General features: G+C 39.3%; 1 protein-coding gene across 1 annotated transcript in view; it reads left to right on the forward strand.

Annotated features, from left to right (window-relative positions):
• The window catches only part of NBAS (NBAS subunit of NRZ tethering complex), a 360,775-nt gene that overhangs the window by 33,736 nt on the left and 311,035 nt on the right, over window positions 1–16,004 (forward strand). The window contains exons 7-9 of the mRNA XM_047782615.1: window positions 1,802–1,935; window positions 4,538–4,671; window positions 6,405–6,503. Coding sequence (XP_047638571.1) covers window positions 1,802–1,935; window positions 4,538–4,671; window positions 6,405–6,503 — 367 coding nt within the window. The remainder of the gene's footprint in view (window positions 1–1,801; window positions 1,936–4,537; window positions 4,672–6,404; window positions 6,504–16,004) is intronic.

Below are 16,004 nucleotides of genomic sequence, written 5' to 3' on the forward strand. Positions count from 1 at the left end.
AGCGATGTGCCTGAGACCCAGAGACTGGGGTGTGCTGCTTTGTTTGTTTGCCAGGTGGTTGTACTGTGAGCGGGTCATTAGATGTGTGGTGGAGGAAGGCGTGGGAGGTAAGCTGGAAAGCTATGGCGGGACCCTCTGTGAAGGGTCTTTCGTGTATATGGAGGAGTTCAGACTTGATTTTTGTTCGAAGTGAACAAACAGCAGGAATTTTAAAGCAGCAGAAGGATGTGGTCTGTTTTACAAAGATATCTTTGGACTATTAAGGGAGGATTAGAGAGAAAGAGACTGAAGGTGGGAAGACCAGTGGGAGGCTGTTGTGAAAGACTAAGCCGGAGATGATGAAAGCTGGGGATATTAGCAGAGAAAGAGAAGGCAGCGTACCTGGGAAACCTTTGAGGCAGTAATCCTCAGGCTGAACCCAAGCTGAGCTGGGGGGCAGCGCGTTGTAATGAGGTACCCATGGCACATGCAGGCAGCGCACTTAGGTTCTGGGCTTGGTTCCGATCTTGACTCGTGGTGGCACCCTTTAGGCATTTTTGTTGGGAAGGGGAGGGCACTGGTCCTCTCTGGCTCTTTGTTTCTGGGATTCTAATGAGGGGAAACAGAAGCCAACGAGCAAAGCTAACACCGTTTAGAGTTTCACAACATCTTTTCCTTTTGCAGTTAGTAGCCTTTCTATTGTTTTAACAAAAAATTCGGAACAGAAGAAAGTACAGGTGTTGGATTTATGATTGAGAACAACTCTTGATTCATGTGCCTAATAGACGTGTATTTTTTCCTCTAATACTGTGTCAGTATGATCCCACTTGGTATCTCTCATTCCTTGGCCATGTCTGCAGCATGTGGAACTTTCTGGGCCTTGGGTGGAAGCAGCACCACAGCAGCGACCTGAGCTGCTTCAGTAACAGGCTGGATCCTTAACCTGCTGCACCACAAGGGAACTCCCCACTTTGTATTTCTTCAGCATATATATATATATATATATATACATATATATATATGTGTGTATATATATATATGTGTGTGTGTGTGTATATATATATATATACACATATATATATATGTGTGTGTGTGTGTATATATATATACATATATATGTATATATATGTATATATATATACACATATATATATATATTTTTTTAGGCCCTCACCTGCAGCATGTGGAAGTTCCCAGGCTGGGGATCAAATTGGAGCTGTAGCTGCCGGCCTACACCAGAGCCACAGCAACGTGGGATCTGAGCCACGTCTCCGACCTACACCACAGCTCACGACAATGCTGGATCCTTAACCCACTGAGCCAGGCCAGGGACCGAACCCGCAACCTCATGGTTCCTAGTCGGATTTGTTAACCACTGAGCCACAATGGGAACTCCATTTGGCATCTATATTTGATGTACATATTTAAATGACCTCAGTTGAAATTTTCATTTTTTTTTTCTTTTTGCTTTTGGAGTATCTAAACTCATTGCATTGGAATTATTTTCTGCCTAGTCTTTATGCTTTTGATCTTTCTTAATTTCATAAGTATTTTGCGCATCTCATTCCTGAGCTTTGCCAGACAGGGCTTGCTCAGCATTTAGCAGACTTTGCTTCTCAAATAAGTGGGATGGGGCTTGTTATGGTTTGTATTTCCCACTTTTACTTGCAGTGTCTTCCTGGGAACTGTTCTTTTCTCGTGAACAGAAGTGTTGGGATCTTTAGGAAATGTTGTAGGACTTGAATACGTTCTTGAGTGGCAGTAATTACAAGTGTCAACTGTCTTTGTGATATTAAAAGTACTTCTTTTCTTTTCGTTCTAGTTCCAAAAGATCCAAAACCCCAGTGGAGACGTGTGGCGTGGAGCTATGATTGTACCCTGCTGGCTTATGCGGAAAGCACGGGAACCGTGAGGGTGTTTGATCTCATGGGAAGTGAACTCTTTGTTATTACCCCGGTACGTTCATACCTTAAAGTGAAAACATTTTTTTTTTTTTTGGACTACCTTTTGTGTTTAGGTACTTGAATGAATGACCTGTGATGAGATAGGAAATATAAATGTACATCAGAATAATAATGAATTTAAGATGCTTCGATCTAGTTAGAGAGCTTTGCATGAAATGTTTATTCTTTGTATTTTGTAGTGCACTATCCAGACATAATCTACCATCATTAAAAGATACTAGTGAGAGGTCCCATCATGGCTTAGTGGGTTAAGGACCTGACATTGTTTCTGGGAGGGTTTGATCCCTGGCCTTGTTCAGGGGTTAAGAATCTGCCACTGTTGCATGCTGTGATATAGGTCAGATCTGCATGCCGCAGGTGTGGCTCAGACCTGGTGTTGTTGTGGGTGTGGCATAGGCTGTGGCAGCAGCTCCAATTTGATCCCTGGCCTGGGAACTTCCATATGCTGCAGGTACTGCTGCAAAAAGAAAGAAAACAGCAACAAGATGCTAGTAACTAAACACTAAATAGAGGTTCAGAAAGCTGTTACAAAGTTCCAGTGAAGGAAAGAAGTCAAAGAACCATTCTGGAGAAGGAGTTTGAATTTGTTGCCCTAAAAGGATGAAATTGAAATGGAGAGTTGAGAAAAAAATTAATGGTAGTAATAACATGTATTTGTATAGTGCTTTGTAGTTTATAATGACTTTGATGTATATTCTTATTTAATATTCACAACACCCTTTGAGTGCCTGGGGTAGATATTCTCTTTATTTTATAGTTAGGGAGCTTGAAATTGTGAGGAAGTAAAATAACTTCCAACAGTGATCCAGTTAATAAGTGTCTCTTTTAGGAATTCAGTGCTTTTTACTTTGTATCCTCCTTCCTGGAATGAACAAAATAAAAGCGCAGGTACTAGTGGTTCTAATTCTGGTTGCATCTTAGAATCATCGGGGAAGTTTTATTTATTTAGGGCTGCTCTTGAGGCATATGGAAGTTCCCAGGCTAAGGGTTGAATTGGAGCTACAGCTGCTGGTCTATGCCACAGCCACAGCAATTCCAGATCCGAGCTGCACCTGTGACCTACACCACAGCTCACGACAACGCTGGATCCTTAACCCACTGAGGCCAGGCATTGCACCTGCATCCTCATGGATACTAGTTGGGTCCATTTCTGCTGAGCCACAATGGGAACTCCAGTCACAGGGAAAGCTTTATAAAGAAAAGAAAAACAAAATTTCTAGATCGCCCAGGCTCTGCTGACAGAGTTTGACTTAATTGATCTGATTGGGCCCTGGATATTAATAATGTTTCAAGTCTTTCAGCTGATCCTAATAAGAAGCTGGTGATGAGAACCAATGATAGAGTGATTTTTGTTCAGAAGTGGGTGGAAAAAGTTGAATAAGTTTTTGATTTGAGCCATTGGGCTCGTGTTATGGAAGTCCTGGGGAACCAGACTAGGAGGGTTAAATTACTATTTTCTAGGTTAGCACTGTCCAATAGGAGTGCAGTGTGAACAATATATGTGATAATGTGTATAATTTAAAATTTTCTAGTAGCATCAAGTTCAACAGGGGAAATTTATTTAATGTATGTATTTTACTACAACATACCCTAAATCGTTACATGTTAAAATGACTGTGAAATATTTCATTAATAATTTTTACGCTTTCTTTCTTCAACACCAAGTCTTTGAAGTTTGGTGTGCATGTTTATGGCCTATCTCAGTTCGGACTAGCCACGTGTCAAGTTTTCAGTAGACACATGTGGCCGCGCACATTGAGTGGTTCTAGATGATGGGAAGACATCCAGGGTGAAAATCTTCATTATGTGGGCTGCCTAAGGTGCACATGTCTTCAAATCTACAGTAAATGTAGCCTGCTATTTAGTTGCTGAAAAAATGCCGGTATCGAGTGTTTTAAGTGTCCTTCCCTTTAAATTCCTGATGAAGCAAATGGAAATAACTGGAGACTTTTTTTTCTTATCTTTTTTTTTTTTTTTTGGTCTACTTAGGGCCATACCTGTAGCACAAGGAGGTTCCGAGGCCAGGGGTCGAATTGGAGCTGTAGCTGCCGGCCTGTACCACAGCCACAGCAACTCCAGATCCAGGCCCCATCTTCGACCTTACACCACAGCTCACAGCAATGCTGGATCCTTAACCTGCTGAGCAAGGCCACTGACTGAACCTTTGTCCCCATGGATGCTCGTCAGATTCGTTTCCACTGAGTCATGACGGGAGGTCTGTCCCCCCCCCCCCCAGCGGTGGGAATTAACATATTAGAGCTTATATCTGAACTCTGTCTTAGAGTTTTTTGAGGCTGAATGATGGTTTTTTGTTTATTTTGCAGTGGAAGTATAGTCTGAACAGAAGTTTACTTACTTGGACATCTCACCTGAAGAGGCTGCTATGGTTCCAGCTTGTGGTTGGGAGGGCTAGTGTAGACGTAGGAGTCTAGTTCTAGGCACTTGGGCTTGCGTATTTCTTCGTATCAGATCAATAGGGCTATTTTACCCAAAGTACCATCTGGCAAGGCCAGGGCCTTGCATATCTTTCAGTTACACATATGTTGATTTCTGTCAAGTACCGTTTGAGTAACTAGTTTCCCCCTCTTCTACAGGCATCCAGTTTAGCAGGTGATTTGAGCTATGCCATTGCTGGGTTGATATTTTTAGAATATAAAGCAAGCGCGCAGTGGTCTGCAGAACTCTTGGTCATCAATTACCGAGGAGAACTTAGAAGCTACCTTGTAAGGTAAGCATACACTGTATTTGGGGTGTTCTATTTGAAATTATGTTTGTATGTCTGGTTTAGTGTCAAATTTTGGTGCTTTTTTGTCTTTCAGCATTTTATTGTGAAAAATTGCGAATATTTAAGGAAGGTTGAAAGAATTTTTATAGTGAACCCTCATATACCTCCACTTAAATTCTGTGTAGCATGTCACTGTACTTGCCGTATCATGTTTCTATCCATCTCTCTTTCAGGCCATTGCTCAGTCCTATTTTTTAAATAGATTTGAGTCAGTGCTTGAATACTTTAGCATGTATATCATTAGAGTTCATGAATTCAGGTTCAATATTATAGCTTTCTTCCTTTCGAGATAAAATTTGTATACAGTGAAATGCACAGATCTTAAATGTACCAACCACCGAGTTAGACAGATGTGTACACTTCTGCAATTTAAACCCGTATCAAAATGTAGAACATTACTGTCATGCTAGAAAGTTCCCTCATGCCTCTTCATGGTATATTTGCCTACACCCACTCTCAGAGCAACTCCCATTTATAATTTTTTTTCCATCATAGATTAGGTTTTGCCTGTTCTGGTGATTTACATTCATGGACTCAGAGTTTGTACTCTTGTCTAAGTCTTCTTTCATTCAGCATATTTTTGAGATCTCAGTAGTTCATGGTTGATGAGTGTTTCACTGTATGAATATCTCATTTGTCTTAGCTTGGGTTTCTCTGACAGAAGACCATAAACTGGGCAGCTTATCAACAACAGAAATTTGTATCTGACAGTTCTGGAGGCTGGAAGCCTGGAATTGGAGTGCTAACGTGGTCAGGTTCTGGTGGGAGCCCTCTTCTGGGTTGCAAACTGCCAACTTCTCCGTGTATGCTCACCTGGTAGAGAGGACTAGCTAGCTCTCCAGCCTCCTCTTAGAAGGGCACTAACCCCATTCATGAGGATTCTTTTCTTATGACCTAATATCTCCCAAAGACTCCATCTCCAAATGACATCACTTTGGCATTAGGGTCTTACTATATGAATTTTGGGGAGATGCAAACATTCAATGTATGGGGGTCACAGACATTCAGTCCTAACACTCATGTTTGTTTAGCTATTCCTCTGTTGATGGACCGCCGACTTTCCTGTTTTGGGCTATTGTGAATAAGGCTGCTATGAGCATTCTTTTTTGTTATTATTTTTTGTCTTTTTGCCATTTCTTGGGCCACTCTCGCGGCATATGGAGGTTCCCAGGCTAGGGGTCTAATCGGAGCTGTAGCCGCCGGCCTACGCCAGAGCCACAGCAACTCGATCTGAGCCACATCTGTGACCTACACCACAGCTCACAGCAACGCTGGATCGTTAACCCACTGAGCGAGGCCAAGGTTTGAACCTGCAACCTCATGGTTCCTAGTCAGATTCGTTAATCACTGCGCCACAACGGGAACTCCTGTGAGCATTCTTAATACAAGTCTTCATGAATGCATGCTTTCATTTCTCTTGGATCAAATATCTTTGAGTGGAATTGCTGAGTCAGAGGGTGGATATAGTTCGTTGTTCTACGAAATTACCAGACCTTTTCCCAAAGTGGTTAGTCGTCTTCCTGCTAACAAGTTATCAGAGTTCTGGTGGTTTTACATCCTTAGCAAAATTATTTGGTGCTGTCTACCTTTTTAATTACTGACATTTTAATGAGTATCTAGTGGTATCTCACTGTGGCTTAATGATGTTTATTTCTTATTTACCTCCTTGAATTTAGTGTTGGAACAAATCAGAGCTATCAAGAGAGTCACTGTTTCAGCTTTAGTAGTCATTACCCTCATGGTGTCAACACAGCTATTTACCATCCTGGGCACAGGTAAGCAACCCTTTGTCCCCGTATTTGGTGGAGTATTAGGTGGATGTAGAAGTCTCGGCACAGTTTCAAAGAGATGCAGTTGTCCTTTCTGATTTTTATTTTGACTTCTCCATTTCCTCTCTTGTGTATAGTTAGCTTAATGTCTGTAATACTGTTACAGTCCTCTTCTGAATGTTCCTGCTCATCTGCCTGGCAGACAGCTTCTCTGAGCCAGATGGAGCATTGGAAGTTGTCATCAAGGAATGTCTTCTCTCTTGGTTCTCTGAATCTTTATTTTTCCTATCTGTAAAATGAGTATAATATGTAACACCCAGCATTGTTGGCAGAATTGATAACATAGTGCATATAAAAGGCCCTTCCTTGCACAGAAGAGCCTCAGTGGATGCTTTTCACTGCTCCGTTCCTTCTTTTCAAGTTAGGGCTGCATCGATTTTTGCACGGTTGGTTCCTTCAACTATAGACAGACTTCGGAGATACTGTGGATTCAGATTCAGACCACCGCAATAAAGGGACTGTTGTAGTAAAGTGAGTTATATGAATTTTTTGGTTTCCCAGTGCGTATCAGAGTGTGTTTACACTATACTGTAGTTTGTTACACTATCCTGTAGTCGGTCTAAAAAAGAAGTGCATGCCTTAATAAAAAAAGATAAAACGTTGATCATAGATCATCGTAACAAATAACAGTGATAGTGAAAAAGTTTGGGGGTTCCCGTCATGGGTCAGTGGTAAGGAGCCCAACTAGTATCCATAAGCATGCAGGTTTGATCCCTGGCCTCACTCAGTGGGTTAAAGGGTCTGGCTTTGCTGTGAGCTATGTAGGTGTAGGTCACAGACGCAGCTCAGATCTGGCGTGGCTGTGGTGTAGGCCGGCAGCTACAGCTCCTATTTGACCCCTAGCTTGGGAACCTCCATATGCCGTGGGTGCAGCCCTAAAAAGCACAATTAAAAAAAAAATTGTGCTGATAGACTTGCTTTATGCAAGGTTGCCACAAACCTTCAATTTGTTTAAAAAAAAATTGCAATGTCTGTGAGGTGTAATAAAGTGAAGCACAGCAAAACCAGGTGTCCCTGTTTAACCCCTTCTTTAATATGCCACTTCTCCATGTATTTGCCATCTATTCTGAGGGTTACTTAAACCTTTGTACATTTTCTACTTTCAGTGATGTCTCCCCTTTAATTTTGTTATTTGAGAATGAAATTTACACATATTTTACAAATTAGCAAAGCTAACTCTTTGGTTCTCTAAAAGGGAAGAATATCAAATTTTGAATCAAAGTAGCTTGAGTTCTGAATTTTGAGACATACTCTTTTGGCAAGTCCTTATAAACTCTCTGAACACCAGTGAACTTAAGTTTTTTGATTGAAAATGTATGCATGCAAGGTTTTTTATTCACTATTTAATCCTAGGTCTGTCCCAATGTTTTATTTGGAATGGTATGGCTATGAAAATTTCATACTAAAGTACATGCTGCCCCACCACATGCACTGAAGTCCCATTTATACTTCGCTGATTCCATCCCCTCTGGCCCCCTAGAAATAACACTGTCCTGAGTTTTGTGTATCATTCTGTTGCTTTCTTTATAGTTTTACCAGTTATTTATATTTAGTTTTGCTCTTTGACTATGTAAATGGAATCATACGGAAGACATACAAGTCTTGCTTTCTGACTTGCTTTTTGGTATATGTTGCTCTAGTTCATTCATTTTTAAGTACCATTGGGATATTGTGAATATATTGCAACATATTTATTTATCCTTTCTCCTGTAGATGGAACTTTGCTTCCAGTATCTTTTTGGTTATAAAAATAGTACTGTGGCAAAAATCATTGTGTATTCCTCTCATATATGTTCCAGAGTTTTTATAGGATATATAACTAGGAGCGAAATTGTTGAATTGCTGGGTAAATACATCTTGAACTTTACTAGGTAATACAGATGTTTTCTAGAGTGGTTCTACCAATTTAAAATCCCATCAGCAGTGGATGAAGGTTTTCTGTTGCTCCACATTCTTATTAGAACTCTTGATGATGTCAGACTTTTAATATTTGCTGATCTAATAGGTGTAAAAGAATATTTCATTGTAGCTTTAATTAGCATTTCCCTGATTACTGAAGAGGTTGAGAAGCTTTTCATGTCATTGGCCATTTTTATTGCCTCATCTCTGAAATGCTTTTTTATACTGTTACTTATTTTTTATTAGGTGCTTGGTCTTGACATTTTTCTATATTCTGGATATTTAGGGTTGATTTTATGCTTGATAAATACTTTTTTCCCAGCAAGTGACTTGTCTTTATTTCCCTTGTAATTTACCTTTTCCTTTATGAGTTGTATCCATACGTAGTTCCAAGTATTAAATGGTTTGGAAAACTGACTCCTCCACCTGATTTCTTGCTGTCCAAGAAGTTAGTTACTTCACTTTTAGCTTCTTTTAGGAGTTGCTTTGGCTGTTTTGGCAAATCATGACCTTCTGTAACTTCCTAAGAAAGATTACATGTGAAGTATATTTTTTTGAAGCCTTGTATGTCTATAGATAGTTTTAGTTTTTTTCTTGATGATTATTTGACTGGATAGAACTGTAGGCTAGAAGTAGTTTTCCCTTAGGATTTTGAAGGTATTGCCTGATTGTCTTCTGTCTTCTAGTGTTGCTCTTGAGAATTCTCATGTCAAAATAGCATAAAATCCATTTTTTTTTGTTTGTTTGTTTTTTTAGTTCTCCTCCCCTCTGAAAGCTGAAATTTTATTTTTTTCCCTCCTGGTGTTCTTAGGTTTGACTGTTATGTCTAGAGTAGGGCTTAAAAAAAATATATATATCTGTAATACTGGCCCTTCAATTTTGGTACTTACTTTTGGGAAAATTCTTTGTTTTGTTTTGCTTTTAATGGCCATACCTGCAGCATATGGCCCAGGCTAGGGGTTGAGTTGGAACTGCAGCTGCTGATCTACACCACAGCCACAGAAACTCTGGATCCCGAGCCATGTCTGCAACCTACACCACAGCTCAAAGCAACGTGGGATCCTTAACCCACTGAGTGAGGCCAGGGATCAAACCTATATTCTTATGGATACTAGTTGGGTTCATTTCTGCTGAGCCACAACAAGAAGTCCTGTTTCTTAATTTCTTCCTCTGTTACTTCTCTTCTCTCCAGAATATCTTTTATGTAGATACTGAGTATCCTGGACTCACCTTAATTTTCTCATTCTTTTTTCCTCTTTGTTGTTGGGGAAAGGAAGTAAGAGGTTATTTTAATTTCTGTGTTAGCTATACATAATGAAAAAAGTTTGAAGCACTTTTGAGATTTGTTATAAATACAATGATGCATGTGATTTTGCTAAAAAGAAAAAAAAACACCCGTGTATTCTAGCTACTTTTTTCTGATCTATATTCTAATTTATTAATTCTCCATGCCTCATCTTTTTTTTTAAACTAGTCCATTGTGTTTTTAGTTTCAGTTTTTCTATTTCTCATGTCTAGAAGTCCTCTGTAGTCATTTTAAGAATCTCTCTTAAGGGGGAAAAAGGAATTGAAATGAGAATTAAGTGAGCCACTAGTTGTTGTGAGGATCAAATACATAGTAGATACTCAGAAAATCGGATTGAATAAATAGACTACTATTAATTTTTCCCTTTTGATTTGTGTAGATCTTGTCTTGAGGAGTCAATTGGTATATCCTTAAGAAATTTTAAAGTCAGTTTCAAAAGTTCCAATTAAAACAGCTAAAAATTCTGGGGTTCCTGCTGTGGTGCAGTGGAAGTGAATCCAACTAGGAGCCATGAGGTTGCGGGTTTGATCCTGGCCTTGCTCAGTGGGTTAAGGATCCGTCGTTGCTGTGAGCTGAGGTGTAGGTCACAGACACAGCTTAGATCTGGCATTGCTGTGGCTGTGGTATAGGCCTGCAGCTGTAGCTCAGATGAGACCCCTACTCTGGGAACCTCCATATGCCGCAGGTGTGGCACTAAAAAGCAGGAAAAAAAAAAAAAACAAACACACACAAAAAAACAGTTAAAAATTAGAAAAGAATATGCTAAATACAGTAAATAAACTGAAATGATAATAGGCGTTTATTTTACTTTAGATGAAATTGAGTGATCACATGCTGAGTTCTAGAGTTCTTCACATTTTATAAAATTGAATGTAATTGTACATGCTGCAAATAATTACATTTTCTTAAATATTTCTTTTGCTTATAAAATAACACATTATAAGAATAAGAAAATTGTGTGCTTTTTAATCCTTGTCAACTCCTTATATAAAGTATGGTCTTTTAATGTTTTTTTTTTTTTTAACGTTTCAGATCTTGTATTTTCCTTGCACAGCTTCACATTAAGGCTTGAATTTCAATTTTGCTGCTGGAAAGGGAACGGAACGTGTTTTGCTTTGACATGCTCAGCTCTCTGCTGTGAATTTACCAAGCCTAGAGAGTGCATATATCATACCCCTGACTCCAGTTGCTGGTCTAATTTGTGTCGAGGGTGACCTATTTCTTCCTGTTTTCTTTGATACTGTGTTCAAGCAAAGTTTGCTTTTTGCTCTTTTTAAGGCCTTTTCTTGATTTTGTTCAACTTATTTTGCATGGTTATTAATAGCTTTCTCAGCGTTTATATACATTCAATAAATTAATCTATTGTCTCTTAAAAAGTATATGTGTTCTATAAGAGGAATTGTCTGTATTAGGAAGATTGATGAGGTGGACAGTCTAGTCTATTTGTTAACTGGCCTGATTTTCATTACTGTCTTATTTATTGTGGCCTGTGTTCATCATGCAGTGTTAGGTTTGTGGAAGATGCAAAGATGGAGAACATTCCTGACTTCAAGTTCTCATATTTTTGAATGATAAATGATACACACACATGTTATATATGTATATGTGTGTGCAGTTGACCCTTGAATGACGTGGGTTTGCGGCCCACCTGTTCGTATATTTTTCACTAAATACGTGCTATAGTAATTCATGATCTGTGGTTGGTTGAGGAGGACATGTATGCATGGATGGGGAGGGCTGACTGTAAAGTTACACAGAGATTTTTGACTCCTAATTCCCACGGTGTTCAGGGTCAATCGTCCATCTACTACTGCACACACAAACACACACAGGTAATGTGGAATGTGTATTTGTCTATTTGTGTATGTTTGTGTGTATGTTCATAAATAACGGGGATGCAAGCTGGCAAGAAGTAAGGGCCTTAAAAGAGTACAGATAGTTTTATGGGGTTCCAGATACAGGGGATGCTACTTCCTTGAAGGATCAGGGTAGTATGACAGGTGGCATTAGGACTCACTTTGGAGAATGGGTATGATCTGCACGTGATGGGTGTTGCAGACAAAGTGACATTGTGAACAGTGACAAGAGGCAGGGGGTTGCAGTGTATTTTTGGGAAATTCCAAGTGCTGTAGCTTGGTTGACATTGTAGGGTGTGTGCAAGAGGGGAGGGAGGTGATAGCTGTGGTGGGAGACCGGGTGATGGAAAGGCAGGTTGAGGCCAGGTGACTGGGAGGATTAAGTGGTTTCTTATTCTCGAGGAATCTCAAATTTTTGAGATGAGGAAACATGATCAGCTATGCTTTGGGGCACGTTAGTTCAGTTGGGAGGTGCTAGAGGCTGAGTCACTCACAGATGATGTTTAGGCCACAGGCAACTCGGGCCTGTTCACTTTCCTGTGTAGAGTTGCTGTGTATACATATGTATTGATTTCATTAATTTTTTTCTATTTTGATGAATAGATTTTATATTTCCAATTAGAATTCAGAATACAAAGACATACACACACGTATTTGTTGCCTTCAGAGCAGTAACATCTAGTATGAGAGCTCTGTCTCTTGATTGGTGCCTCTCTACGTGTGGGCTCCTTGGATAAGTGACTAATTTCTTGAGCGGAAAAGAAAAATTGTTTCTTTTGCCTTTTCTATTTGATATTCTTCTGCAGTCCTCACATTTTTCTATTTTGTTTTATTTTTCTTGTCTCTTGTAAAAGGTTTTTTTTTTTTTTTTTTTTTTTTTTCCGGACCTTACCCATGGCATATGGAAGTTCCCAAGCTCGGGGTTGAACTGGAGGTATAGCTCCTGGCCTACGCCACAGCAACGTGGGATCTGACCCTTGTCGGCGACCTATACCACAGCTCATGGCAATGCCGGATTCCTGACCCACTGAACAAGGCCAGGGATTGAATTTTCATGCTCATGGATACTAGTTGGATTTGTTTCTGCTGTGCCACAATGGGAACTCCCAAGAAGTGTTATTTTGTATCTCAATCCTTTGCTGATAGTTTTACTTTGTTCAGCTTATTTCATAATGACGATGCCGTTGTCTTGGTTTATTGCAAATTCAATACTAGACTTCTTTTTTCCTAGCAGTATTTCAGGAAGGTAAGGGGGCTCACTTGGCACCATGGCTTTAAAATGAATCATGCAGTAAATAGTTATTGCGTGATAGTAATTTGTCCTAAATCAGATTATGTTCATTACTGCTTTAGGCTTTCACTCGTTGGTCTAGGATGTAAGTAAAGGTATTTCTGGGGGAGTGGTCTCAAAATAAACATTTTGGAAAGGTAAATACATTATGAAATCAGAGGGAGGGCCTCTTCTTGGTTCTTCAATCACACACAGTTTTTGATAGCAGCCACCTTGGAGGTGGATGACGGCATTAAGGTTTCTGAAAATTGCTAGAAAGCGAGGAGTGTGTGTAAATGCCCTATTGTGCGTTTGCTAGGTTGTTTATATTTTCCATTCTTTTTCAAATGAAAAAGCTGAAATATTCATCACATTTTTATTTATTTTTGGTTACTCAAGTAATGTGGGCCTGTGATATTTATCATCCACAAGGATTTTTATAAATGTGAAATAAATCAGCCAGAGTGGAGTTGGAATAAATTGGGAACATACAAACTCAAGGTTTTATGAAATTCATCGTTTACTTGATGCTGTGAGCACTGTTGAAGAGAAATTGAGGTGGTAAATTGGGTAATATGAAACAAAAATTAATTGAGAAGCTTCGGGATAAGCTCTATGGATTTGCTGATTTTTGACTGTTTTCTTTTTACATATTCTCACTCAGAGCTTAATTGAATGCATTTTATCCTCTCCAGACTGTTTTATATTCTGGTTCTGTTCTCCCTCCTACACCTACCCCAGTACCGTTGCTGCTTTCTGTTTTCTTCTCTCACTGTTCTCTTTGTTGTGTTAGTTTGGGCTTACATTGTACTCTGATTCCGTCTAGGAGGAGTCTCCTGTCTCCTCTGCGTTCTTACAGGGAGGACATTAAACTTTGGGTGCAGGTGGGGGCTGTGCTGGGTGGTAGAGATACAGATGTACTGCTTGCCCTCTAGGCGTGTACAGTCTCTTTTGGGAGTCATACATTCACAATGAGGACAACCACGAAGTAGAAGTTCAAATACAATACTTGATCTATGTACGGTAGGTCTCCCTTATCTGCAGGGCCTGTGTCCCAAGACCCTCAGTGGATGCAACTGCAGATTGTGCCGAACCCTTTAGATACTATGTTTTTTTCTTTTTAAAAATTTTATTTATTTTTTTACATTTAACAAAATTAAAGTATAGTTGATTTACAGTGTTTCTTTAATTTTTGTTGTGCAGCAAAGTGATCCAGTCACACACAGTTCCTTGTGCTGTACACTAGGGCCCCATTGACCATCCACCTATGTTTTTTTTCTTATATATACATATATATTTATGATAAAGTGTAACTTAGAAATTAGGCACAGTAATAATATTTGAGTTGCCAGCATCACTTTTGGGGCCATTATTAAGTAAAATAAGGGTTACATGAACACCAGCCCTGTGGTACCTCCCCAGTCCATATCGGATAACCTGAATGACCACTAAGCATCTGAAGTATGAGATTCACTGGTCAAAGGGGTGATTTACCTCCTGGGCAGGATTGAGCAAGTTGGGGCAATAAGGGCAAGTTAGGTAGGCTTGTATTGCTATAAACTTTCCTCTTAGCACTGCTTTTGCTGCACCCCATAGGTTTTGGAGTGTCATGTCTTTGTCATTTGCTTCTAGGTATTTTTTTAATTTCCTCTTTGATTTCTTCAGTGATTCATTGGTGGTTTAGTAGCATGTTGTTTAATCTCCATGCGTTTTGTATTTTTTGCAGTTTTTTTCTTGTTGTTGATTTCCAGTCGTATAGTGTATGGTCGGAAAAGATGCTTGATGTGATTTCAATTTTCTTAAAGTTACTGAGGGTTGATTTGTGACCCAGAATGTGATCAATCCTAGAGAATGTCCTGTGTGCAGTTGAGAAGAGAGTGTAGTCCTCTGCTTTTGGACGGAAAGTCCTATAAATGTCTATAAAGTCCATCTGGTCTAATGCTTCATTTAGGGCCTGTGTTTCTTTGTTGATTTTTCTGTCTGGATGATCTGTCCATTGTGTAAGTGGGGTGTTAAAGTCCCCCACTATGATTGTGTTCTTGTTGATTTCTCCTTTTAAGACTGTTAGCAGTTGCCTTATATATTGAGGTCATCCTATGTGGTGCATATGTATTTTCAATTGTTATATCTTCTTGGATTGATCCTTCAATCATTATGTAATGTCCTTCTTTGTCTCTTATAATATTCTTTATTTTAAGGTCTGTTTTGTCTGATAGGAGTATTGCTACTCCAGTTTGCATGGAATATTTTCTTCCATCCTCTTGCTTTCAATTTGTATGTGTCCCTAGAAGTGAAGTGGGTCTTTTGAAGACAGCATCAATATGCTGTGGTTTTTTTTTTTTTTTGCATCTATTCAGCCAGTCTATGTCTTTTGGTTGGTGCATTTAATCCATTTACATTTGAGGTGATTATTGATATGTATGTTCTTATTGCCACTTTATTAAACTGTTTTGGATTTGTTTTTGTTCTTTTTTTCTTCGCTTCTTCTCTTGTTCTCTCCTCTTGTGGATTGATGACTATCTTTAGTATTGTATTTGAGTTGCTTTTTCTTATTGGTGTGTGTGTCTATTGTACATTATTGGTTTGCAGTTACCCTGAAGTTTTGATGTAGGGATCTGTGTGTGTGTGTGTGTGTATATATGTGTATATACGTGTGTGTATATATGTATATGTGTGTGTATATATATATGTGTATATATATGATATTGTTTTAAGTTGTTGGACACTAGTTGCAAGTGCATCTCCAGTGTCCTGCATTTGCACCCTCCTCTTCTCATGATTTCTGATTTTGGTAGCATTTTGTGTGTAGATTATTTCCTACCTTTACTGTTTATATGCCTGTACTGGTGAGCCTTGTCATTTGTGGTATTTTTGTTTGTGGTTGTGGCCTTTTCTTTTCTGCCTAGAGAAGTTCCTTTAGTATTTGTTGTAAAGCTGGTTTAGTGTTGCTGAATTCTCTTAGCTTTTGCTTGTGTGTAAAGCTTTTGATTTCTCCTTCAAATCTGAATGAGAGCCTTGCTGGGTAGAGTAATCTTGGTTGGAGGTTTTTTCCTTTCATCACATTAAGTATACCATGCCACTCCCTTCTGGCCTGCAGAGTTTCTGCTGAAAAATCT

This window comes from Phacochoerus africanus, chromosome 5 (assembly GCF_016906955.1).
Source record: "Phacochoerus africanus isolate WHEZ1 chromosome 5, ROS_Pafr_v1, whole genome shotgun sequence".
Classification (NCBI taxonomy): Eukaryota; Metazoa; Chordata; class Mammalia; order Artiodactyla; family Suidae; genus Phacochoerus; species Phacochoerus africanus.